At 47.7% G+C, this 26,942-nt stretch overlaps 1 protein-coding gene across 1 annotated transcript in view; it reads left to right on the forward strand.

Moving 5' to 3' along the window:
* The window catches only part of LOC126534382 (deoxyribonuclease-2-alpha-like), a 43,656-nt gene extending 24,968 nt beyond the window's left edge, over nt 1-18,688 (forward strand). Inside the window, exons 2-7 of the mRNA XM_050181656.2 lie at nt 4,916-5,138; nt 9,020-9,101; nt 11,547-11,711; nt 13,645-13,842; nt 14,835-15,145; nt 18,501-18,688. Coding sequence (XP_050037613.2) covers nt 4,916-5,138; nt 9,020-9,101; nt 11,547-11,711; nt 13,645-13,842; nt 14,835-15,145; nt 18,501-18,620 — 1,099 coding nt within the window. The 3' untranslated portion in view covers nt 18,621-18,688. The remainder of the gene's footprint in view (nt 1-4,915; nt 5,139-9,019; nt 9,102-11,546; nt 11,712-13,644; nt 13,843-14,834; nt 15,146-18,500) is intronic.
* The last annotated feature ends 8,254 nt before the right edge of the window (nt 18,689-26,942 follow it).

A 26,942-nucleotide genomic window follows, 5' to 3' on the forward strand; every position in this document is an offset into this window, starting at 1 on the left:
CTTACAAATCAGCGTTCCTGCTGAGTATCCGTGCGCACGGTGGTGAGCTCAAACTTGTGTAATCCTTTCTTTGAGCGCTGGCGAAATCCAACGGTCTTTCTTAGATTTCATCGCGTGGACCACGGAGATGCGACGCCTGCAACGCCACTGACACCCACCTCATCACGCCAGCGTTCTAAGACGCTTTAGTGAAACCATTAAACTTTCCTCTCGCTTTCAACGCTTCGCCATCGGGGAAAAGGGGCTTTTTTTTTTCGCCCATGCGTGTGCGACGAGCAAGCTGCTCGAAGCAAAGCAGACCATTTTGCCGCGGCATTTTGCATAAACCACTCCAAACGTGACAGGCATGGCGATGTAATTATGAGAGGGGAAGTGTAACCATGTTTCCCCCCAGTTCAATATATTCAAAGAGAAGAGAGAGGAAATATGCCAAGCATTTTCAATAAGCAACGTGATGCTAGCAACGCCCTTTAACATATGGCTTATAATTCGCGATAATTCCTACACTCCACCACTTCACATTACGGAAATGAAACGTCAAGGCTCAGAGCAGGCTTTATATTATGTCACACACTGTTTTTGGTGCGCATGAAAGTGGCTCATTGCCCAAATGACGTGCCTCGCTTATGTAATCATGGCTATTTAGAGATTTGAATACTTACGTTATGCCAGATATTTATCTCCTGGGCACACGGACCTCCGCAAAACTAAAGATGAAGACTGAAAACGTGTGGTCATTAGCCATGTCACCGATGAAAAACCAATAACACAAGATAACCAGCCCACACTCATCAAATCAGAGAGAATATAACTTGGCTAGGACAAGGCAAGATGTATGCACTGAAAGCAGGCTAATGTCCTCAACAATTTCCATGATATAGTAAAGCAGCTGAAGAATTCTACCGGGTGTTCTAAATTAACCTTTATGGTTTTCTTAAATTTAGGCACTCCGAGGCACGCGAACACCGCCTCCGCAAATAAGTTATGTGGCCAGGGGGACACAAAATGAGATGATAATTATCGCTCTCAGCAGCACAATTAACAAAAATTTATTAATTATCTTTTTGTTGACTGTAGAAGGTGGGTATGTTCGTACTAAACATTTAGACGCAGCCGTGTTACTACACAGTATCAGTTGGAAGAATTCTTCTAGCGTGTCTGTGCTCCGAGATATCCGACTCCAATTTTTCACTGTCGTTCGCATGATTACGCGCGCAAGAGTGTGACGATCGGCGCAAAGCTCCTCCCTGATGTGACACGGCTGTTGCGTGCGACGTGTAGTCTGACAACGGGGTGAATGCATAGGCATCCATGAAAACTGTTCCCCTTCCCCTCCCGCCTGATATCAAGATATGACAGCGTGGTGTGCCGTGCAGTTGTTGCTCTCGATTTCAATAAAACTTGCAATACTCGGAAAACAGCAGTCATTTCTTTTTGCGTAGCCCAGGCAATGACCATGCCGCTCGTCTAGTCACCATTATGCACGCGCACTGTGCCCTTCGACTTCTCCGCTCGCGCCATTATCTCGGCATGCCAGCTGCCGCCATCGTTACAGGGTGCGCGATCGCGTGTTACGACAGCGGTTCCGAGTTCTTCGATTTTTTATTTCGCCAGCGGAGAAGGGAAGGGGAACAGTTATCATCCTTGCCTATGCCTTCACCCTCCACACCACACGCGCCAGCGATAATTATCATCTCGCTTTATGTCCCCCTGGTCACATAACTTATTTGCACAGGTGGTCTTCGTGTGCCTCCCAATGACTAATCTTAAGAAAACCATAAAGCTTAATTTTGAACACCCTGTATACTGACCTGTGCAGTACCCAAAAGAGCCAGACTACCTTCATTGGAAGTAGGGATGAACAAGATGAAGAGGCTGCTTCTATACCTAGCGATGAAGTTAGAATGTCCTTGCAAGACATGACACGGAGGAAAAAGGCAGTAGAAGACGGAATAATAGTCGATTGAATGAAAGGTGGGGAGAGATCATGCTTGAAAATCTTGTAGCCCTATATACGCACTGCCTCGTGACTTCTAGTGTGCCAGAGAACTGGTAAAAATGGGAACATTATACTAGTACATAAGAAGTGAGACGTTAAAGAATTGGAAAATTATAGGCCCATTACATTGCTTTCAATATTGTATAAAATAATCACGAAGATAATATCCAACAGACTTAAGGCAAAACGGCTCCAATCAACCAACACGCTGCATGGCTTCAGGAACGGATATTCCACAATGGATCACAATCATGTCATCAATCAGGTAACTGAGAAATCCGTCGAGTACAATCAACCTCTCTACACGATTTTAATAGAATATGAAGAGGCATTTGATTTAGTTAAGATACCAGCAGCCATACAGGCATTGCGTAATGAAGGAGTACCGGACGCGTACGCGAATAACTGGGAAATATTTACAATGATTCCATAGCTACCTTGGTTCTCCACAAGAAAAGCAAAAGGTCACCTATAAGGAAGGGGTCAGGCAAGGAAACACAATCTCTCCGATGCTATTCAGTACATGCTTAGAAGAAGTATCCAAACTATTAGACTGGGAAGGCTTAGGCGTGAGGAGATATCTCACGCCTAACGGCGAATATCTCAGCAACTTTCGGGTTGAAGATGACATTGTCCTGTGCAGCAACACTGGGGACAAATTATAACAAACGACTGAACCCCTTAACCGAAAAAGCGTAAGAGTGCGGTTGAAGATTAATATGCAGAAGACAAACATAATGTTCTATAACCTCCCGGTGAGGCAGCAGTGCTGCGTGAAAATAATCATTAATTGAATCTTTTACGCGTATATGTCGTCTCTACACAAAGAACACCTACCTCCCTGTAGTCAGTGTCATAGTTTTACTGTAAGTATATTTTTACGCATTTATACAGCGATCGGTTTTAGGCCTCTATACAGCCACGTTACATCTACTAACCGAAATTCATCTATCTATCGATACCTCAATACTATTTCCTGGTTCTCTTTGCGCATATCCCCCCTTTGCGCAATTAAACACTTTACATCATGACTGTCCTATAGCCGGGCGAGGGAACAAGAATTCAAGACCGACATTTAGCCTCTAAAATCTGTACAGGAGTACATTTATCTAGGTATATTACTCATATGGTACCCTGATCATGCGAATGAAATATACAGAATACAAATGAGTTGAAGTGCATATAGCGGGCATTACCGAATCCTGACTGGGAGCTTACTACTGTCGTTGAAAAGGAAAGTGTACCATCATTGGATTCTACCGGTGCTAACATATGGCGCCGAAACATGGAAGTAAAAAAAATGCTCGAGAACAAGTCAAGGACCGCGCAAAGTGTAATGGAAGGAAAAAGGTTAGGCGTAACGGTAAGAGACAGGAAGTGAGTGGTGTGGATCACAGAGAAAACACGGATAGCCGATATTCTAGTTGACATTAGGAGAAACAAAAAATGAAGCTGCTGGGCAGCCTATGTACTGAGTAGGGTGGATAACCGGTGGACCATTAGAGTTATAGAATCGGTACCAAGAGAAGGTAAGCTCAACCGAGGACGGTAGAAAACTAAGTTGGGTGATGAAATTAGGAAATTTGCAGGCGCAAGTTCGAATCAACTAGCGCAAGACAGGAATTATTGGCGATCGCAGGGAGGAGCCTTCGTCTTGCAAGGCACATAAAGATAGGATATGATGATGATTACCAGCGTACACAAAATTCAACAACGAAGGCTGCTTTGTCAGCCTGGGAGAGAAGCACGACGCATGAGACGAGCAACCTGTCAACGGCGCATTGGTCAAAAAATTGCAACTTAGCTAAATCCTATCTTATTAGGCGTTTCTGCCGGAACTGACCGTCAAAGCGGAAACTGCCCTTCCCCAAACAAACGCAATTGATCAATCAAGATAACCAACAGCAACAGCAGTTTTCTAGCTTCGAGATTGGAGGGAACTTCCGTCGACGATGAGTGAACTCCGCTCAGCACCATTGTGGTTTCGCCATAAATTGAGGCACACTACAGTCGGTGACAACGTAAGAAATAAAAACAAGCTCCACCTACAAAAACGCAGTGTACCTGCCCAATCACCCCTGAAATAAAGCTGGGGTAGTCGTAGTCATCTCGTAGCTAAATGACATTGCCGCGCTAAATTAAATGCTGGGCTAGGTTGAAAATAGAGGTCTCGTTACTTGAATCTAAACTATTATCTTTGGCTGAGCCATTATATCAGGATCGCCCATAAAATTTGCCCTAGACATTCATGTTTCATCCTTAAACATATGACATAAAGCAAATATGTACGAAGAAGACAGCCTTTTTTTAAGCACGCCATACCGCTCGCCGTCTGGAAAATAAGCGAACATTCTTGCTTGTATACAGTATAATTCCTGCATGTGCGTTGAATCTGACGCAATTATAGGTCTCAGCGAAAAAAAAAAAACAGGGCTGGCCGTCCAAAAAGATTTAGCCGCTCTGGCTGCCAGTCACTTGTGCGAATCTTTTTCCACACTATATCATGTCACATGGGAATGTAAACACAATAAATCATTCCACCAACACAATAACCCGAGTGCGGAGCAATGGGAGAGTCGGCTTACCAGCTGCGAGCTCACGGCCCAAAGGGCCTTAGTGCAGCACGCTAGTGAGGTAGCTAGGCTTAGTGGAGCCCTGGAATAGGGGCCCACCCTTGCCGGAAGAGGCTCCAAGTCGCCGGCGCCCAAGACGACCGAGACCTCGAGACGCTAAATCCTTGAAGGAACCAAATAAAGTTTCTCTCTCTCTCGCTCTCTCTCTCCGCAGAGGCCCTATACCTACATTAAGAATATGCACTTATCGACCTTACAAGTGCACCATGGCGTGCTTTGACAATTAACTGTGCCTAAATTCTGCCCGTGCTTCTTTTCTTACTCTTCCACCGCTGGGCTACAGGTTCTTCATGTACAAAATGCCCAAGGAGGCGTCCCGGGCCGCCTCGGTGGCCTTCAACAAGGCGTCCACCTCACCGCGGGGCGGCGAGGAGTACTTCTACGTGGACGCGCGGACGCCGGCGTCCACGTCTCGGTGGCCGCGCTCCGAGCACTCGGTGGCCGAGGCCGCCGGAGCGCTGGCCAACACCCTGGCGCCGCTCTACGCGACCAACAAGTCCGCGCTGGTGAGGAGAGTTGACGAAATAGATTTAAACATTGCAGCATCCGCGGTCAGCAAACCTCTCGGAGAGCCTCGTCCGAACACAACTGAATCGTATTTAATTTCCACTGCAAACAAAGACGAGGGCAAACTTCTGGTTACGGCATTATCCAGACAGCCTTCTCTTAAAGAGTTTTAATCGCTCTTAACCACCTAGTAACTCTTAACGTTCTTAATCGGTCGTCGCCCCAAATCCACCTAACATTACTTTATAAATTCGGGGACGCTGGCGATGTCGGCTTGCTGGTCAGACATAGACGAGCACATGAAGACACAAAAAAGGGACGAGAGACACGCGCTGCGCTTCCTTTCAACAAAGGAATTTGATTCCAGGACGAGTGTAGCCGCGTGCGTCCACGAAATCGTGTTCCAATGCACCTTTTGAGGAAATTTGCGATACCAAATACAAAAATAACTTAGTTAAAAGAATCAAAAACCCCCACAATATGTCTTATGATGATTCGTTGTTGTTCAAAAGTTTTTACAAAAGTGTAAACAAACAATAAAGAATGTGATACTTATTATACCTTCGGTATATTTTTTTTTCGCATATCTCAAGGGAGTGGGAGCGTTTGCTTGCCGCCATATCTGCCATATCTGCAAGGGAGCGTTTGCTTGCCGAAATGCTAAACATTTAACTCGATCCAATATTTCACTTTGCCAGCTCCTGATACTTCATCAGAATTTAACGTTGTGGAGACGCCAGCGGCATAATGTACCTGTTCCACAGTTATAATCAATCAATCAAACAATCAATCAATCAATCAATCAACCAATTAGCCTAGACTAGAGAAGCCTACCAAATAGACATGCTTTCAGCACCCATTCAGTAGTCAATGGAAAAACGATAACAGACCTATGCGACCTTGCAGAATTACAACCCGATCTCCAGGAAAAATGTTCTTTCTCTTTTTTTTTCAAGCAGTTGCATTAAAAATTTCATTTGCTTGAAATTAAACTACGTACTCTAAAACACTGCTCGCATATGAGTCGCCCATGTAAAATGATATCTGCATATAACGCATTTGAACAATTTAGGCTGTATTTCATCCACACGCATTCGACCTCGCATACGGACCTGCCGAAATGTTCCCTCTCATTTTCCCTATCTTTCATCGCGGTGGCTCTGGTAGTTTTCCCAAGGCAACGGGTTAAATTCTGAGCCGTTCGTAAAACACACTTACATCGCTCCGGATTACTTGCATACGTAGTTTATTGCTAAGACTGTAATCAATCCACACATTTTGAACTCCGCCAACACATTGCCCATAACCTGCCCCTAAATTTAATTAAATACAGTGTGTTCTTTTCTACTTCGAAGGCTTATTTTTAAATCCTACAATATTTACTCAAATTACACCATTACATACGAATTATTAGCCCATCATTTGCAAGAAAAAGCAAATAAATTTCTTCATTCGTTAGAATAATTAGTTTATTTACTTACTACTTAATTAGAAAAATTCATGGTACTTGCTTACACTGGAAAGTGGAAGGCCCATAAAAGGCCCATTCGATGCTTCTACATTTCGAAATGAATACGTAGACCGAAATGACTGGCGTAAATTTTTGTTAGTCCCCCTCACTATGCATACGGGACTGCGAAGCTGGGCTCTCTCTCCAACCCCGCTGTGACGTAACACGGGGCGGCGTAAAATGAAGCTCCTCCTTATCACGCGATAAGGCAGTCCACCTCGCTCCTGCAGCTGAAGTGACTCAACCGGGAGTCGCGTAATGCGTCATTGAAGATCAGCGCGTGTGAAGAGACAGCCTCATTTTACGCTACCCTTCGCCGTCACAGGAGGGTTGTACCGTAAGCCGCGCTTCGCCATACCACCTACGTAAACACGTAAAATGAACGAACAATTTTACGCCCGTTATTTCGGTCTACATGACAATGCAGAAAAGCGGAACTATACTTTCGTGACAATTTTCTTCAACTTTCAATATGAACATGTTCCGTAAAGTTGGTAGCTAGGAAGTTATTTGATGTGGTATGTTTACTTAGAAAATGGGTTGCTTTGGTTTTTCTCGCAAATGATGTCCGCCTGGGTAGATAATTTATCTGTGGTGGTGTAACTCGATTCAATTTCGTTTATTCGTTTAAGCGTTCGAGGTGACAAAAGGACGCACTGTATAAATAAGGCGCCAGTTTTAGTTCACGAAAGGTAACAGAGAAACCTAATATGGCCCTCGTATGACGCATGAAACTAAGGAAAACACGGGGGTTCAGTAATTATTTACAACTATGCTAATTAAGCCAGAAAGGTTACAGTTTCGTCATAGATTACACATAATTAAGGTCCGCACCATTTCTACTAAATATAAGCGCGATGCAACATGGCATTCTTACGGTGCACTGGAAAACGTATATCATAAAATGGCCGTATAACGTTTTCGAACACTTGTCGAAGGAGTTGTTTACTCAGGTTGTATTTATTCAACACGTATTTAACATCACATACCGATTAGCCATATGACCCTGCTCCCTCTCTCTCCTCTCTCTCTCTCTCTCTCTCTCTCTCTCTCTCTATCTATCTATCTATCTATCTATCTATCTATCTATCTATCTATCTATCTATCTATCTATCTATCTATCTATCACTTCTTATTCTTCTTCTTCTTCTTCTGCTTCTTCTAGGTTCCATCTTGGTGGCATTAGTAGTTATTTCAAGGCAGCGAGCTAAACTTTCTGCCGCTCGTAAAACGGCCTCATAACGCTCCGAATAGCTTAAATTCACAATTTATTGCCAGGCTGCAATTAACCCAAACACTTCGAACTTTTCGCACTCATTACTCTTAACAAGCCCCCTTTTCTCACAAAATATAAACAAAGTGCCTCGTCAGTACACCGAGAGCAGCAGAGAAATCCACTAAACAAACTTGTATAACACACGAAAATAGGAAAAAAAACCGAGGGTTCAGTAATTACAGTGCTTCTAATTAAGCCTAAAACGTCAAAGTTGTTCTAGCCGTTGCACTTATCGTGCGCCCCATGTCCATGAAATGTAAACTTGGTGTGACGTAGCGCTCTCTCGGGACATTGGAAAATACAGCTGATACCAGCCGTGTGGCACTTTCAAACGCTTGCTAAACAAATGTTTCGCAAAAGTAGTGATTAACTGACACTCTTTGCGCAGGCGTCATGCACAAGATATTCCGCATTCCCTGAAAATGTGAACTTTGTGGCTGATTGAGTTCTTTTAAGACATTGGGCAAGCTTCCTGCGCAGTCGATAACATGCGCATGTAAAGTTTTGGAACGCTCGTACAAGTAACTTCCTTCAAAAGGTGTAATTAAGTTAGGCAGTTCACAGTTTCGACGCAGGTCACCCCCTACGTTCTCTGCAAATATAAGATTGCTACTGGGTTTAGTTCTCTCAGGACAGCACGGAAACTTTGCAACCGTTTCATGTAACACCTCCAGACAGGAAAAAACCGCTAATAACAAATTTGAACCCCAAATTGACGCATGCTCTTCCAAATTTGTCTGTACATGACGCTTAGCACGCCCCCTATCTACTTCAACTATAAGCTTGGTAAACGATTTAGTTCTTTCAGGACACTCGAAACTGGCCCATAAGGTTTTCGGACACTTCTAGTCTCACTGAAGGCTTCGGTGTAAAAGTTCATTTCTGTATTACATTTCACCGTTGAATCCCTTCTGCTAGCGCACATAATGTGTCGCAGAAAAAAAAAAAAACAGTTCTACTGCATTGCTTTTAACGCCTACTTAAGTATGTGCTGAAGCACCCTCTATGTAGAAGAAATGCCTGCCGGACATAGCCATGATAATTGCGTTGTTTTTTATGTGTAACCATTCCCTCGCTGATGCCCATTTCTGCAGAACCTGGCATACGCGACGTACAACGACCAGCCTCCGACTGGCACTGACGGCGCCAGGGTCGACAGCCATGGCCACACGAAAGGTGAAGCCGCGTCACAGCAACTCGTCTATGCCGTAATCGATGTTCCTTTCTCAGTGCATTAGACGAAGAACAACAAAATGGACACACACATCGCTGTGTGCGTCCATTCTGTTACCCGTGTCCAATGCGCCGACAGAAAAAAAAACATCCTTTAAGGTGCGCCAGCTAGCCCAACGCCCGGCCTTGGCATGTGCCAATGGCGGCAACCCGTTGCTAAGGCCGGTGCATGGGCAGTCGCTCCGCGAAATAATTTTGTCTCTGCACGCAAGGCGGCTTGCTTCGCAACACTGACCTGAAGCAAGGCTTCTTTATATCCACCGAGATTTAAATAATGTGAGGGACCACATAATTAAACTATTCTCCTTTCGCCATTTAATTCAATAATAACGAGGACGACGAATCAAGCTCTCCTCGCTCTTAGTCAGCGATGAAATGACAACAGAGAGAAAATATATTCGCAATCGCCGGCCGAAACGTATCTGACCCTAATGTAGCAATGTTACTGGTGAGAGAACGAGGGCGTATTTTTAGAGACATGGTTCTTAAATAAGCAGCGCAACCAGCTATCCCACTAGTGGCGCTTGGTGCTGCCACTCGGATGCATCGTAGAAAAGCGCAGTAGTTATTTCCGATTGGGCAAGATTAGGTGTGATAAAGTATAGGCTCAGCGCATTGAACTCTAGAGGCAACAGCGTGTAGCAGAATGACTCGCTCTTTGAGAATTATAACCTGCGCGAAATTTCTATAGAGAGCAACCGAAGCATGCAGTTGCAGAGAGGCAACGCCATCCCAGTTGGTGCACCGAAAAAATAAATTTAAAGTGGACACTAAAGGATGCAACATTGCATCAATGTATGATATAGCGTGATTTATGCTATTGTAGCTTGTTTATATTTTTTTCTTCTTTCCTACGCGCACGTTCATAGCAACGGTTACACTGTGCTCGCCTTGGGTTTACATAAGCGGTTTGCATAGGTTGTAAATTTGCATGCACGTAAACGTTGCACCATAGTTTATGCCACCGAGGGCACACACTTCTCCAAGCCATTCATCAAAATTGATTTTTTTTTTTTGTCCGTGCTCCTGACATCATGCAATGATTTTGAATAAACTGAAGCTAAATAATTGTGACACGTAGTAGCGCTATCGAAGAAGCTTGGTACTGTTTCAGGCTCTGGCGGGCTACTTGCACTGAAAAAAAAAAACTTTCCAAGATGTCCTGTAGTATATTTAGTATTACAGAGAGCGGCAGGTTAAAAATTATAATCATCGGTCATTTAGTTCTACTTCTTTCTTTAAATGACGTTATAGGAACCTGCTCTCATTTGCAAGCTCGCGATAGCTAAACTGTCGTGTTTTCTCAAATTTTCACGGTCTCCTAATTACTTTTCATATGCCTACGAAAGGCGAAATAATGTCTACACTTAGATTAAGAATGAATCAAATATAATAAAAAGTACGCGTAAAAAATGCAACCAATTCTGCGATCTTGCGGAATCACAACCCAATTTTTCTGCGAAGCTGATTTTTTTTTTTTTTATTAACTGCAATAAGAATATCAGTTGCCTGTAATTATATCACATACTTTAAGAGGTTGCCCGTACGTGACTGGTATGTTTCAAACACTGGCCGCATATAACGCTTTCGAGCACAAAGGCAATAGTTCATCCACACACATTTCACTTCGCCTGAACAATGGCCAAAGGTCCCCCGCCCCTACCTCCTTTTCACTAAATTTGATCTCGGTTACATACCAAGTTCCCGCAGGGCAGCGGAATAAGCTCTGCGTTGTTCGTGAAACACGCTTATACCGCTTCCGATGGCTTGCATACGTGATCTACTGCAAAGGCCGTAACTTTTCCAACCACTTCGAACTTCGCCTACACGTCACCCCTAACGTGCCCCTAATATTAAACCAATAAAAGCTAGGTATCTCATTTAGTTCACTGAGGACAACGGGGAAACCGACAACCCCGTTTAAGGCATAGGGAAAGAAAGAAACGAAAATTCAGTAATTAATTACAGCACGTTTAATTAAGCCAAGGGCGCAAACGTTTTGCCCCATGATACACTTACCACGATCCCGATTTGCATGACTTATAGACACGGTGTGTTACGTAGAGTTATTTCGGCACATTGGCAAGCATAGCTGAAAATGGCCGACACTTTCGAACGCTTGATTAACAAAATATTTCCAAAAGCTGCATGTGATATACACGCATTTAGTTATGCGCAAATATTTGCCTTAACTCTCCTCACATGCCGGCAAAATTTAACTTCGGTGCCATCTGGGCTTATGCCCGAGCGGCAAGCTAAATGTTGCGCCGCACGTGAATAAGTGCATGACGAGATGCGAAAGCCTTGTATCTTTCACCGCTCGTCAAAATGCCGGGAAGTGTGACGAGGATCGCGTGACCAGTCTGCGTCTCCCTTGCTCCTCCGCAGGCGTGATCCTGTTCGACGAGCAGCAGGGCGTGTGGCTGGTCCACAGCGTGCCCGAGTTTCCCGGCTCCTTGCACAGCGGACGCTACGTGTTCCCCGACACCGGACGCGAGTACGGCCAGACGGCGCTGTGCGTCACGTTCCCGACCAGTCAGCTGGACACAATAGGTACGTGTTGCCTCCGGAGGTTGTAAGACACGCAAGATGGCCACACAGGAGGACACATATCTCGCCAGCTGCTATGTTTACATCGCCAGACCAAAATAGCTTAGGATGTTCTTTTTTGAATGTCTCTGGAAAACACCTTTTCTTTTATATCTCGGCCTTTCTTTTTCTTGCACGCCTTGAAAATTTCCGTACAGTTCACGTATCTATCTATGCTGATGTTAACAGATCTATAAAATACATGGAGGAAGGAAACTGAGGAGAGGCCCTACCCCCTCCGCGCGCTAGGAGAAAAGTGTGGAGGAAATGACGTAGTAGGATGTCCATTTCTTGCTGTTTTTTTTTTTCTTTGCTCTAGTGGCCACGCCTTTCGGGCCACAATGATGGCTTTGTTATTGTTCTGTGCGCTCACACGTGTTGCTCCGTAGGTTTCGTACCGTGGCAAAGGTGCCGTGCGGCCAGGTTCGGGTTGGTCTCGTGTTTTGTTGCGCTGCGTAATCTGGACCGTGCTCCACCGGATGTTGCTGTGGCCAGGTGGGACAGGAGGAACTAAAGTTCGTGAAATGAACGCGCATGCAACGCTGTACGCAATGTACCGCGCCGCGGCAATGGCTACGGACGAAGGAATATCCGCGGGAAATTTTGCCCTCTTTGGCGGAATCATGCTAACGTGCTAACGATTGTTTAGTATTGCTGCGGAGCACGCGCGTCCGAGCAGCCCGGTTGCGCGCAGCGCGGCGTGGTTTCGCGAGAAATGTAAACAAGAGAGGAGAGCTGGCCCAATAGGCGGAGCAACGCCATGACCAACGCCAACTTCCGGCTTCACTTTAGCTTCACAAAGAGTGACATCAGGGCCTCTCCTGAGTTTCCTTCCTCCGTGGTAAAATCAGAACTGTTACTAAACTGTGGCTTGGCGAAGCAGAAAAGGCGCAAGCACAAAAAAAAATCAGGCATAGCGACGCCACTTTTGAGTACTCTTCCGTGACGTTGTAAATTATAGCAGCGCCTATTCGGCGTCACTTCATCAATCACCACTACACAGATGAGCGAACTGTTTTCGAAAGCAAGCGATAACTGAACATAGCCACTTACTGAATTTTTTGTTTTCCCAAATATGGAAATATTTCTGACCCTATTATGCGAAAGTAAGCCATGATTCGTGACGTCAGCCTCGTAATTTTGGATACTGTCGTTATGGCGCAATATTGGAGAAGCGAATCTTCGGATTTCATTTGTTCTGCCAATAACAGGCTAGCCTGTATTTGCCATAAATGTACAGTTGGCGTTGAAGCTTAGGCTTGTTTATCGTCCGTTTAAAGCCTTCAAGCAGCACATACGTCGCGTTCGCAAGCGAGCAGGGCCGCACATCCCCGGAGGGTACAACAACACCGGTGAACTTGTCGCATGAATTCATGAGCCGGGACATGAGATTTTCTTTTTCTTTCTTTGCATGTTTCCTCTCCAAACTACAAGACGAGGAAGCTGCACGTAACCAACACTCGAACGATCTTTCTTTCTTTATTTTTTTTTTTCATGTCAACAAGTTCACTTGTACACCTCTGTGCCATATCTGCATGAAGACGCGCTATTTTACAGTGAAGCTGTTAATGCGACTATAGGTGCTCTCAAACATCTCATATACGTGTTTTAAGTGTCCTCCGATAACAAATCATTTACCGCGTTTACATTCGGTGGAAATGGGGGACATGCTGGGGAATGGGGGAATTGTGCTGCATGCCAAGGTTATTTTCTTTTAATTCTAATAACCCCAAAAAAGAAAAGAGGTCGCCCTGTATATATATTCGTATTTATACTTCTCCTGGCCTCTAAGAGTTTAACAGTTGTCCTACGAGGCCCAGTTGGCCGCCTGCTACAAGTGTAGGCGCCACCTTCGAGGCACGTTTCTTCTTTTTTTTTTTTTTCTTTCGCTTCGCAGCCACGCACCTCCGGCTCCAGCACCCGGACATCTACGACAGCTACGCCCCGCAGAGCCTCCTCGCCGCGCACCCTCCGCTGGCGCTGCTGCTGCAGAAGAGCTTCATCCGCACGCAGCCGTGGCTGCTCACCTCCAAGCTGACCACGCAGGGGAACGCCACGTTCGTCAGCTTCGCCAAGCACGCCCACTACGAACAGGGTGGGTGGCGGTGCGGCACGACGTGATACGGCGGAAGGGCGGTCAAAAAAGCGACAAAAAGCATGACAGTGTACACCACCGTCGAAGGTAGGAACGAGTGCGAAAGATAGAGGCATGTAACCTGGTTGTAAACAGGCCTACAGACGACGTACTCTGGGGGTGTTCTGTAGTATGGACTCAAGGACTCAAAATGGGGGCTTGCATTAGGGGTCGGAGGGGGGGGGGGGGGTTAAGTAGGCATCGTGGCGTGCCCCACTTGACGTCATGTTCACCTCTTGAAAGAGCCCAGTCATTGATAAAGCGCGTCATGGTGACAACGCTGGTGTGTTGTAGCTGCGTGCATGTTTACCATAGCGATCAAGGCCAGCAACAAGCGAGTCCTAACAGGGTTGTCCTTGGTTAACCTGGCGGTCATATGCAGGAACATAATAATGTGGCGTGTCATAACCACTTGTGACACCACGCCTATCATTGCACTCTCCAAGATACCACCTCAGAATCACAAGCACCAACGGAAGCAGTAAAGTTTAAAACGCGCTTTATGCACTTTAGGGCACTTTTTGTTGGACTGGGGATGCAAACGGTTTATACCCGTTAAGCGCGTAGGATAAAAAAGAAAGCATCGCTAGAAAGACGTCGTCTGGAGGCTTTTGACAGCGTGCATTGCGGATTCTCATTGTTTCTGACAAAATCAGTAAAGATAATGCAAAATATCCTCAATAATTAACTGGTTACTTTCGAAGCACATTACAGGTGCAATTCAATTTTGTTCTCTTAAATGACAGCTTACTCAGAAAAAGCGTAAAAGGCGCGCCGTTATAAGATTCCTTGGGAGAATGCGAGACACGCAGACGGCGATCCACACTTGTTATCGACGCTCAAGTCCGCCAACGCATACACGCGTAGCCACCGCCGCGATACTCAGACAGCGGCGTGCCACAGCCGCTCGACGACGCGTCACCACTACCAGTAGCGACCTGGGCCGCTCGCAGACGTCTACGAGGCGGCCGTGGGCGTCGCCCTGCGCACGGACGTGCTGGCCTCGACGTGGCGCAACGGTCGTGGCGGCAAGCTGCCGCCGGCCTGCAACGGCGCCGGCGGACCGCGGGTGCTGGACGTGCTGCAGATGCGCTTCGACCAGGCGTCCAGCAACGCCTCGCTGGCCTTCGACAACACCGAGGACCACAGCAAGTGGGCCGCCTCCCTGCCGGGCAAGAAGTGGGCCCACGACAAGGAGCAGGCGCCGGAGAGGGCGGAGAACGACGACGCGGGCTACGTGTGCGTGGGCTCGCTCAACAGAATGGTACGCGCGCGCCTCATCAAGTCGTGACCTCTGGTGACCTCGCGGTCCGCTTTGCCGGTATGCGAGGCTGCAGTAACACCAGTGGGGGTATTCTGTAAGAGTCCACCTAGTGGACTGTCCATTTCGGCCGCTGCTGATTGGACGCAGCGGTACGAGCGAGGAGGAGACGAGCGGCCCTAGCCAATCAGCAGCGGCCGAAATGGACAGTCCACTAGGTGGACTCTTACAGAATACCCCCGCCAGGGCTTCGCTCCGATTTCAATGGTGAACTTCACCATCAGAACCCCGCAATTTGCGAATACGCATGCTTCTTTACTTTAAAGAAGCCCGTACTCACAAAAACATCTTACGCTAGAAATGTTCGTAAGCGAAAAAAATCAGTCCAGCTGATGCTGTACATATAAGCGAAGGCGACCGATCAATGGCAAATAGCAATAATACCTTTGTGAATTCGACCTTAGTTCTTTTACAGCGAACCTTTTAGTGCAAATATAAGCGCTCGAAAACTTTATATCGTAATATGAGGATTTATTATAAGGCACTAGGCACAGTCTAGTTGCACCGGCAGCACACAAACGCTGATCGCGCGCATCGCCGACACAAGAGCGTTTTCTCCGTCCTCCTCTTCACTACAATATGACTATTTTCGTGGGTTTCTGAATAAAAATTTTAAAAAACTAAATCACCAACAAACTTTATGTTTTGAGGAACTGTAGCAGTTATTAAGGGTGACAAGCAGGCAAACATTCAAATGTGTCGGCTATTTAGGGGTTTCACTGAAGATTGCCAAACACTCGTTTTCAGTCTGTTTAAAGTCGTCATGTGAAACGTTTGTACAGTTTACCTGCCCCCGACCCGATTTTCTCTATATATTTCATATTTAGAAGAAATCGGGGCCGCTCTATGCGTGACGGGTACCGAAAATTGGAAGTGTGTAGAATTTAGTTCTGTATCTTTTCAATAAATCCTGAATACTCATTTTCTTCTCATTTTCCGGTATCTTCGGTGAACTATTCGAGGCAGGTTATCTTGTTCAAGTAGGAAGCGTGTTGATGCTAGTGAAGCATGTTGCCGTGCTGGTTCATCACAGCCTTTGCAAAAAAATTCTTGTTCAACCGTTGTAGGGTATCATACTACTGTTACCCTACGCAGGACACCAATTTCAAGTTCAGTAAAAATTGGGGGACAGTTTAATCGTAACGTGTGGCCAAACATTCACGTTCCTGGCTTGACTGAAAACGTTGTAAATAGTCACTAAACACTAGTTCTTCTCTTTCTTTTTTTTTATCATGCGTTAATTTCAGCGTCGTTCGTTGCTGCTTTCCCCGTTTTCCTCGGCGAACTAAACAAGGCAGTTGTTCGTGTTTGTTTAAAATTAGAGGCAGTTGTGGGTAATGTGTAGGCGAAGTTGAAGATGTCTGTACTTAAGGTTGCAGCCGCAACATACGTCTCAAAGCAATCTGGAGTGTTTTAAATGTTTTTTAATTACCAGCAATGCAGAATTAAGCCTGCTGCCTTAAGAAAACGATTAGCGCAAAACTGAGTTCAGATTTAAATAAAATTGAGGAGTGGTGGGGACACTATGACCTGTGTTCTCGAGAAGGAAAATGTATGCGGCTGGATTTCTGGTTTTGTAAGAAGTTCTTTAACAAGCGCTCGAAAGCGTTGCACTCCTGCAAGGTTTCAAATAGGCTACTCATTCATGCCTACTTAAACAGTTTGCATTCCTTCCCATTCGTCTTGTCATATGTGGGCAACGACTTAAATTACGGGGTTAATTACTGTCAAGTGAATATCTTATTGCAACTACTCGAAAGAAACAGCTTCTCTGGAAATTAAGCTGTGATTCTTCGAGGTAGAGCAAGCCTGCTGAATTTTTGTTTCCTTAACATTCCACGGAGCAGAGCGCTCAAAAGAACAATAAAGATAACCACTAAAGAATTTAGAGCTATTCGTTTTACGAGTATTTTCATGAAAAAAGAAAAAATTCTGCAACTTTGCCGAATCGCAACCTAATTTCCAGCAAAGCTGTTTGTTTCGACCGGTTGTAATAACAATATCAGTAGCCGGTAAATAAATTACCTACTTTAAACTTTTGGCCGCATATATGATTAGCCAGTCTGAAATCTGCCCTTATATAACGCATTCGCGTACTTGTGAATATTTTCTTTATAAAAACATGAATTCATCTTCACACGTTTTACTTCACCAGAATATTCTCTATACAATGTTGACCCGAACTTTTGCCAAATTTGATCTCGGTCGCGTTCAAACTTTTTGCAAGGGCAGCGGGATTAAGTAAAACACACTAATGAGGCTTCGGAGGCTTTGCATACGTAATTTACTGTTAACGTCGTAATTAATCCACACACTTTGAACATTGCCTACATATTACCGATAACTTGCCACTAATTTTGGACATGTTTTCTTGAAATGTATGCGCGCTGACGGATTTTGCAAGCTGCAGACCACACGACATAGACTCTGAATCAAATTTCTATTTTCGTCGTTGAACCACAAGCTTCCTTTTGATCCGAACCCATGAATTTCACTTCTTCAGCACCCTGACAAACCCTCTCTTATCCATGATTTTGCACTGCTAATGAGTGCTAATGCACTCTATCGCCTTTATTTGTATCCCCCTCTCCCTCTACTGTATTGGGGAAGCAGGCGGGTGGGGCCCCTAGTCCTGGGCTCTACTGGCCTTAACAGCCAGCCGTGCATGGTCGAAGAGCGCCACTCGGGACTCCTTTTCCTCGCTGACGATACGCGTCTCCCAATGCCCCGTTCTGACTTCTTTCTGCGTGCACAAATCTTGGGTCGCCTAAGCTGGCATTTTACACAATGTGTGCGATAGTTTTTCCGCTTTCGCCTTGGTGTGGCCTACACGCACCATAATAATGATCATTCTATTTATGTCCACAGCGGAAGCAATGCCTGTTCCAGCGATCTTCAGTTACCCTGCCTTACGCTAACTGCCCGCACCTTACGCCTGCAAATTTTTGAATTTATTCAGCAAGCCTATTCGCTATATATTAAGTCGTTTATCGTGTGAACACGTTTAATATATAGAGCCCCTATGTACGTATGCTATATCTGGATGAGCTCTGTCGTTGTGTTCATAGAGCGGCACCACTGACCATTGAGAAGCGCTAACTTTCCCATCAACGCTATGTACAAATTATCGGAGGCATCGGTATACTGCAAAATACCAGAATAATGAACGCCCAGTACGATACCGTTGTCTGTATCATCCAACCTGCACGCCTACACACGCCTCTCTGGCTTTGCGCACAAAAATGTTTGACCACATTAGAAATGAAGTGTTGTTGTTTTTTTCACATTCTCTGCGCAGCAATCTCAACTGCGAAGAGGCGGCGAAACCCTGTGCTTCCGCAACGCTATGCTCCACGGTTTGCTTCTCAACAGCGTCGTCTCGCACGACACCTGTCCGCGGAACACCGCGGCCGCCTGATTCGCAGGGACCAAATTTTACGAAACATCGTGCTGAGGAAAAGAAGAATAAAGCTTACGACAAACTCGGCTCAGCCTTTCATTTTTGGTTCGCCCGCCACAATCTACCCCTTAGGGGATTGTCAGTTGGTGTATCTCTGCGATTTGCCCCACAGTTGTGCTTAACTCATTGCTCATTCTCCAAGCTATGGGGTGAACTTTATTGATAGCAGTATGGCCTGTGGACGTCTTGGCTGATTCATACGTGGAGCTTAAGGTCCCGAAACAACACTAGCCAAGGGAGACGCTGTAGCAAAGGGGCCCCCGAATAATTTTTACCACCCGGGGTTCTTTTACCATGTACCTAAACCTAAGTACACGAGCGTTCTTGGAGAGAAGCTGTTAAGTGCGACCTTCCCCACTATCGCATTCGCGTATAGAAAAAAATCCTGAAGGTAGTGCAATGCCGAACCGACCCGCGGCAGAGGTAAAGCGTGCTTAAGCACTCTCCATACGTGCGCCGATCCCGAAGATCCCGCGGGCCGACCCGCGGCGAAGGTGCAGTTCGCCATTAAGGGGCCCACATACACAGCTTCACTGGTCATCCTTCTTCACAAAAGGGCACCGAGTCTTTTTTTTTTCTTTTTACTTCGCACGAGGTGTCGCAGACAGTCGGAGCAAAACCTGTGCGCGCGTAATCTTGGAAGCCATGGCCTCCGAGAAGTGTCCGCTCGGCTCCACATCTCGCAAGCTATCGTGATGCCATCGACAAGCCGAGTAGGCTTGGCGACCATGGCACCTCTACTTCCGCTACGTAACATCAGTGCCATGCTGCTATTTGGCACCGCAGTTCTACGTCCAGAGCCGCAAAAATTTTAGTCGAGTTACTTTGCTCAAATTTTGAAGTTTCCGCGACCGATAACTTTGGCTTGTCTGCATTAATTATTACACAACGCCTAGTTTCTTCACACGTAAGGATAAGTGTAGATGGTGGACCTCAAAAAGCATTGCAGGGTCAATTTAAGCGTTTGATATATAGCAAAAGGTAACGTTCGCGTAGCATTAAAGCCCAAGCACCTCTACCTAAAATAACCGTATGCGCAATAACAAATAACCCTATATGAACGTATGGGGTCCCATATAAGAACCCTTATGTTCGCGTATATCATATGGGGCCAGTCATAAGACATATCTGAATATCCATGTTTTCATATGGAATCCACATACGTTCATATAATCATATGGGAAGATGCAGGTGTTTATATTAGACACGCATACGTTCATGTGGGATTGTTAGATATGGGGCATATAATATGCTTTTTTTTCTCCATATACAGTATCAGAAATTCGCCTGTAGAGCTTGAGATAAGCAATTAATGTCTCGAAGTAACGCTAGACTCACACATTACACTTTCTCGCTTTTTTTTTTTTTTTTTTTATTCTTCCCGCGATGGGCTAATGCCAGAGAGTTTCCGACAGTTCTGTTGCTACACGTTCACTCTTGTGAGCTAAGTTCGACACTCCTTTTCTTGCAATTTATGCACTAGTTCAGAAGAATCGGGTCCGTGCACTTACCGTAACAGCAGCAACGGCATCACAACTATCCCATAGAACTTCGAAGTTGCTCGCTCGTTTGGCGACAGCGTCGGTGACTGTTTCAGTAGGGCATCCAGTTCGACCGATTCTCTGCCTCCTCTCTCTACTCCCTTTCCGCGCTGTTGCACGTGAACACAAATGCAACCGCTGCAGCTTCGACAATGCTTTTGCGGGGAGAGGGAAATGTGGCGACTCCCAGGCAGCTCCAGAAGACGTTGTAACCACGCTCCCCCTTGAACGAGGCACGCTTTTAAAGTAAAGCTTTCTTTGCCTCTTCCTTCGACTTGTCCACTGCTGGTGCTGTCCTGCACGCCGCATCGGCTGGTGAACGCGTTTATCTACTTGGCAGGAGCGCGACAGAGGTAGAGGCGATGTCAGAAAGCGTGCCTCGCTTGGGGTCTATTAGACCTTTCCCACGAGCTCTCTCCGCGCCGCAACAATGCTTTCTGGAGCCCCCTGACCGTCACGACAATGCAGTTCGCAACTACCCGGGATTCGCCACAATGCCATCTGAAAGGCTGTAACTACGCGTGCGCTAGCCCCCCCCCCCCCCCCCCCCCTTCGAAGATGCATTGCAGAAGCTGCAGCGCTCACATTTGTACCTACGCACGACTTCCATGAGAGGAGGCAAGTAAAATAGTAGACGGAAGGGAACGAGAGGAAGCAGAGAATCGGTAGAACCGACGCGTCCTCGACAGCAGTGCCGTGACCTCGTCACTCGTAGCAGCTTGCATACCTAGGGAGGAGCGCGGTAGAGAGGGGAGAGGCGCAGTCAGAAAGCATGCCTCGTTCGGGGTTTCATCGATAAGGGAAAAGATACTTCCAGGTATGGCAACCATTGCCGATAAATTGGGGAAATGTAAATTCAAGGTGGCGCTACGGAACGTTCGTGCTACTTCTGAAAAATAAACATGTATAAGTTTGTCTACGCGGACAAGTGACGCCGGACGTGCAGATGCAAAGCCGCATAAAAGCGCCACCGATGTGCCGCGTGAGAAAAAAATGACAGTGCTAACCTATTCGCAGGCTGCGACCAATAGCGCACATCAAAGCCTACAGCAAATATGTCTCGCTGTGTGCCCTGTTTACTTAGTTACGACGACGAAGACAAATGGTGCTCGCAACATCACCTCACGGATCTCGCATATTGTCAACATCACCGCGAATTGTCGTCAATCAAAGCAAACAGGACATAAAGCTTCACTTACATAGATTGCCGCAGTGCCGTGGCATCCGCATAATTTTCTAACTCCCTCTCCCTCCGCTGCCGTGTGCTCTTAACAACCTCCCGACAAGAAAGCAATTGACAGCAGTGGAAAGGTCGAAGGAAGAGGCCAAGAAAGCTTCAATTGAAAGCATTTGATTCGTTAATCATAATGCGAATACACCGAGCCGATGTTGCAAGTAAGATATGCATCGGCATCTATGTGTCTTGTGGCGAGTTCACACTTGTCTGGTGACAGTGAGTCTACTGACATTTGCTGCCGGTATCAATGCTGGTTCGCAATATTACTTTCTTTGCCGCTGTCCCATTTTTTGCTGGCATCACTGTTGGTATGGTGTTGTTCTGCTTGTCGCTGTTTATTTGCCTGCGCCCATTAAAGCAGATGGTATCGTAATCTTAGGCCATCGTTTCACGTTCGCCGATCAAACCGCCTCGGTATAATCGCCTACGGCGGTGTGTGGTGTTACGTTTCACCTACAACGCGCGGTATAGCCGGCGCGGAAGCAACGGACGCCGGGGCTTCGTTCAAAGCGGCGGACATTTTGGCCCGTTCAGCGCCGCCGATACGCCTCCCCGCCAAGCGCGTCCAGGCATGTTTCAATGCCACGTGTCTTCAAGTGTGCGTGTGTGTGTGTGTGCATGTTGGTGCCCACGCTTGTCAAAGCGCGGCAGCCGGGGAGAGGAGCTCCCCAAGTGTGAAGCGAGGAGGTCTGACCGGCGCCGGCCCGGCGGATGCGTCACTACACTCGTCCCAACGTGTCTCTCAGCCTGTCCGTGCCGCGCATCACGTGCGCCTCTGACGAGGCGTTCCTTCTTCCCCTCGACTCCGAGAGTATAAGAGCAGCTGCTCCCGGACGCCGAGAGAGGCTCCGATTTCTTCTGTTGAGTAACGTGCTCTCCCATCTCTCCACTTCGGTCGACCTGACCGGCCGCTCTTTTGCGATGCTAGAATAAACAAGTTGTTCTGTTAGCAGTCGACTCATGCTTTTCCAGGACCTTCGGATGCTTCCAGTTGTGCCCCAGGCCGCCATGCCAACGCTACCCTTGGGGCTTGCGACCCAGTTGCAACAACTCGTGCCAGCGGTCCGATTGCAACAACGGGCGTCAGCGCTGAGATTCCAACAACTGTCCGCCAGCGGTGAGATCGCGACAACGGAGGCCAGCAGCGAAGATATGCCGTTGACTGTATGCTGAGCAGCACAACGACCATCCGGGAGCAGTGCAATGAGCCCTGTGTGATGATTGGTTGCCTGCAGCGGAACGACTGCGCTGAATTCTTGGCTGCGAGGTTTGGTGAGTGCGGGACTTTCTTCTTCTGAGTTTTGCCAGGCTTTTGTTAGTGTCAGAAACAGAGCTGGTAATTGTGGTTGTCGTTGCTGCCGGGTTAGTTTGCGGCAAGACAATAGTAGGCAGTAGAGAAAGCAGCATTCAGAGCAGCCATGGATTTGAAGTCGTTGCGCAAACCGACATTGCTGGAGCTTGCAAGAGAGTTGGGTCTGGATGTCTCAGACAAACTCAGAAAACCAGAACTCCTAAGGGCTATTCTTGAGTTAGAAGCTGAGGATGACGAGCTGTCGGAATGCCTTGAGACCATTGAGGAGAGGGCAAAAAGACATGAGCGCGAACTTAAAGAGCAAAAAGAGAGACAGGAGCGCGAACTTAGAGAGCAAAAAGAGAGACAGGAGCGCGAACTTAGAGAGCAAAAAGAGAAACAGGAGCGCGAACTTAAAGAGCAGAAAGAAAAAGAAGAGCGCGACCGTCAACACGCTTTGGAAATGAAGCGTCTCGAGATAGAGATGGAACGCGCTCGTAATGGAAGTCAGGCACACGGTGCAGGAGAACGAGTATCGTTCAAAATGACTGACCTGATGCGGCCGTTTAAACTTGGAGAGGACATTGGTTTGTTCCTGGTTAACTTTGAGCGAACGTGCGAGAAGCAGGGGTTCTCTCGGGAAACGTGGCCACAGCGCTTGCTCACTTTGTTACCCGGCGAGGCGGCCGACGTAGTCGCTCGCTTGAAGAGAGAGGAGGCAGAGGATTTCGACCAAGTGAAATCGAGTCTGCTAAAAAAGTACAGGCTGTCAGCGGAGGCTTTCCGTCGGAAGTTTCAGGAAAATGAGAAAGGCAGAAGTGAGTCATATACAGAGTTTGCCTACAGGCTAATGTCCAACATGCAGGAGTGGCTCAAAGAAGAGAAAGCGTTTGGTGACCACGAGAAAGTTCTGCAGTGTTTCGGGTTGGAACAGTTTTATAGTCGGTTACCTGAGAACGTGCGGTACTGGGTCTTGGATAGGCCAGACGTTAGTACGGTGGCTAGAGCCGCTGAGCTAGCCGAGCAGTTTGTGACGCGTCGGGCTCGCGGAGCTAAGGACGGTCAGAAGGGTGAATTTGGCTCCAAATTTGAGAGGCCGAAGTTCACGCCCATGAGAGCAAAGGGGGACACACGTAGTGCGGATGCGAGTGAAAGCAGTCCGACCGAACGCAAGGAGACGGCGGCAGCCGAAGCCGAACGCAGAAAGCGGTACGAGGCGAGGCAAGCGCGCGTGTGTTATACGTGCCAGAAGCCGGGTCACTTTTCGGCGTAGTGTCCGACCGAACGTAAGGAGACGGCGGCAGCCGAAGCCGAACGCAGAAAACGGTTCGAGACGAGACAAGCGCGCGTTTGTTATACGTGCCAGAAGCCGGGTCACTTTTCGGCGCAGTGTCCAGAAACAAAAACAAAAGTCGTGTTTTTGTCATTATGCAGCACTGACGAGAACATGAAGCTTCTCGAGCCTTACATGCGAGACCTCCTCGTGAACGGGAAAGAGTGCCGAGTGCTTCGCGATTCCGCAGCTACGATGGATGTAGTTCACCCCTCTTACGTAGAACCCGATATGTTCACGGGCGAGTGCGCATGGATCAAGCAAGCCGTGGAAGCTCATAGCGTGTGTCTGCCCGTCGTAAAAGTGCTTATTGAAGGACCTTTCGGAGCACTTGAGACGGAGGCGGCAGTGTCATCTATGCTGCCCCCCCGGTACCCGTACCTATTTTCGAACAGGTCCGATCACCTCCTGCGCGAGAAGGGGCTTTTGTTTGGTGAGGCTAGCGTTCAGGCCTTAACCAGATCGAAGGTTCTGGAGCTCGCTGCAAAGGCGGTAGTTGCGGGGCCGACGTTGTCGAACAATGAGAAAGGATCAGAGGCGCAGCAAGCTGATATTCAGAGCACGTCCGAACTGAATAAAATTGAGCCTGTAGCGTTGAAGGCACCAGATACCGGAGAGGAAATGCCCGATAAGGCAAAGTTAGAAGAGCTATCTGCAGATTTGCTCATCGCGCCTACGTCAGACGGACTTGATAGGTTGCTAAAAGTCAGCCGGTCGGCTTTGATAGCCGAGCAAAAAAAAGATGGCAGCCTAGAAAACATACGCTGCATTGTCAAGGAAGGTATCGCCAAGAAAAATTCTCGTTTTGTGGAAAGAGGTGGGGTCCTGTACCGGAAGTATCTAGACCGCAGGGGAGTGGAGTTCGATCAGCTGACCGTGCCTCAGTGCTACCGTCAGGATCTGTTGCGCTTGTCGCATGGGGGTTCGTGGTCCGGACACCTAGGAGTTAAGAAAACTAAGGACCGTTTCTTGCAAGAGTACTATTGGCCAGGGTGTTTTCGGGACGCAGACCACTTTGTGAGGACATGTGACACCTGTCAGCGGGTGGGCAAACCAGGGGACAAATCGAGGGCGCCGTTGAAGTTGGTACCTATCATTACGGAGCCTTTCAGACGGCTCGTTATTGATATAGTGGGACCTCTGCCGGTAACAGCCACGGGGTACAGACACATTTTGACTGTGATCTGCCCAGCGACAAAGCTCCCTGAAGCAGTGCCGCTTAAAGAACTCAGCTCAGTTGAGATAGTCAATGCACTACTGTCCATATTTGCGCGAGTTGGTTTTCCTGCGGAAATCCAGTCAGATCAGGGCACGGTGTTTACGAGCGCTTTGACGACAGCCTTTCTCGAAAGGTGCGGGGTAAAGCTGTTACACAGCTCAGTGCACCACCCACAGTCGAATTCCGTTGAGAAGCTCCACTCCGTCATGAAGCGCGTGTTGAGAGCATTGTGGTTTGAACAGCAAACTGACTGGGAGCTGTGTCTGCCTGGGGTGAGGTTTGCATTAAAGACCGCGCCGCATGCGGCTACGGGGTTTTCGCCAGCTGAGCTGGTGTACGGTCGCTCGCTGCGATCTCCGCTTCGCATGCTTCGAGACGGATCACTGCCCTCTCCAATGGCTGCAGACCATCTCTTCCATAAATGGCCGCCTCCTGCGCTGGAGCCTCGCTTTGCAACAATATTCCTTTGAAGTGCGTTACAAAAAGGGGAGTCCCAACGGTAACGCCGATGGCTTAAGTCGAAGCCCCTAACGTAGGAATCAGCCTCAGAGTTGTTTGTTACTGATGTTTTTCTTCCTGAGGCAGGATCTTTAACATATTGCTTTTGTTTAGTGTTTCAAAGTGATGATGTGCTTTCTAGTGCAATTTTCCAATTTGTGGACGCGTTCTGAGTGCTGCTAGACTACTGAAAGGAACTAGGCAGTGGTATAAAAGGGGAAAGAGCCTGGCAGGACTTGGTGAGGGTTGTTTCGTGCTTGCTGACTGAGCGGTTGAGTTTCGGCGTAGTTCTAACGCTTGCCGGGAACGAGAACAAAAATGTCAACTCTCCCGAAGTCACTTTGCAGTGTCCTGTGGGAAACTGAACGAGAGAACGAGGCCTTCTCTGTGCGCTGCGCTCAAGAAACGCCGAAGGACGCCCGACTTCGGTTATGAGCATCATCGAGCGACATCCCTCCGGACAGCGGATGCAGTCCCCTGACCATCGGGATCTCCTTCCCCCGGCGGGGCGGTCTGTTACGTTTCGCCTACAACGCGCGGTATAGCCGGCGCGGATGCAACGGACGCCGGGGCTTCGTTCAAAGCGGCGGACATTTTGGCCCGTTCAGCGCCGCCGATACGCCTCCCCGCCAAGCGCGTCCAGGCATGTTTCAATGCCACGTGTCTTCAAGTGTGCGTGTGCGTGTTTGTGCATGTTGGTGCCCACGCTTGTCAAAGCGCGGCAGCCGGCGATAGGAGCTCCCCAAGTGTGAAGCGAGGAGGTATGACCGGCGCCGGCCCGGCGGATACGTCGCTACACTCGTCCCAACGTGTCTCTCAGCCTGTCCGTGCCGCGCATCAAGTGCGCCTCTGACGAGGCGTTCCTTCTTCCCCTCGACTCCGAGAGTATAAGAGCAGCTGCTCCCGGACGCCGAGAGAGGCTCCGATTTCTTCTGTTGAGTAACGTGCTCTCCCATCTCTCCACTTCGGTCGACCTGACCGGCCGATCTTTTGCGATGCTAGAATAAACAAGTTGTTCTGTTAGCTGTCGACTCATGCTTTGCCAGGACCTTCGGATGCTTCCAGTTGTGCCCCAGGCCGCCAGGCCAACGCTACCCTTGGGGCTTGCGACCCAGTTGCAACAACTCGTGCCAGCGGTCCGATTGCAACAACGGGCGTCAG

The sequence above is a fragment of the Dermacentor andersoni genome, chromosome 7, assembly GCF_023375885.2.
Source record: "Dermacentor andersoni chromosome 7, qqDerAnde1_hic_scaffold, whole genome shotgun sequence".
NCBI lineage: Eukaryota > Metazoa > Arthropoda > Arachnida > Ixodida > Ixodidae > Dermacentor > Dermacentor andersoni.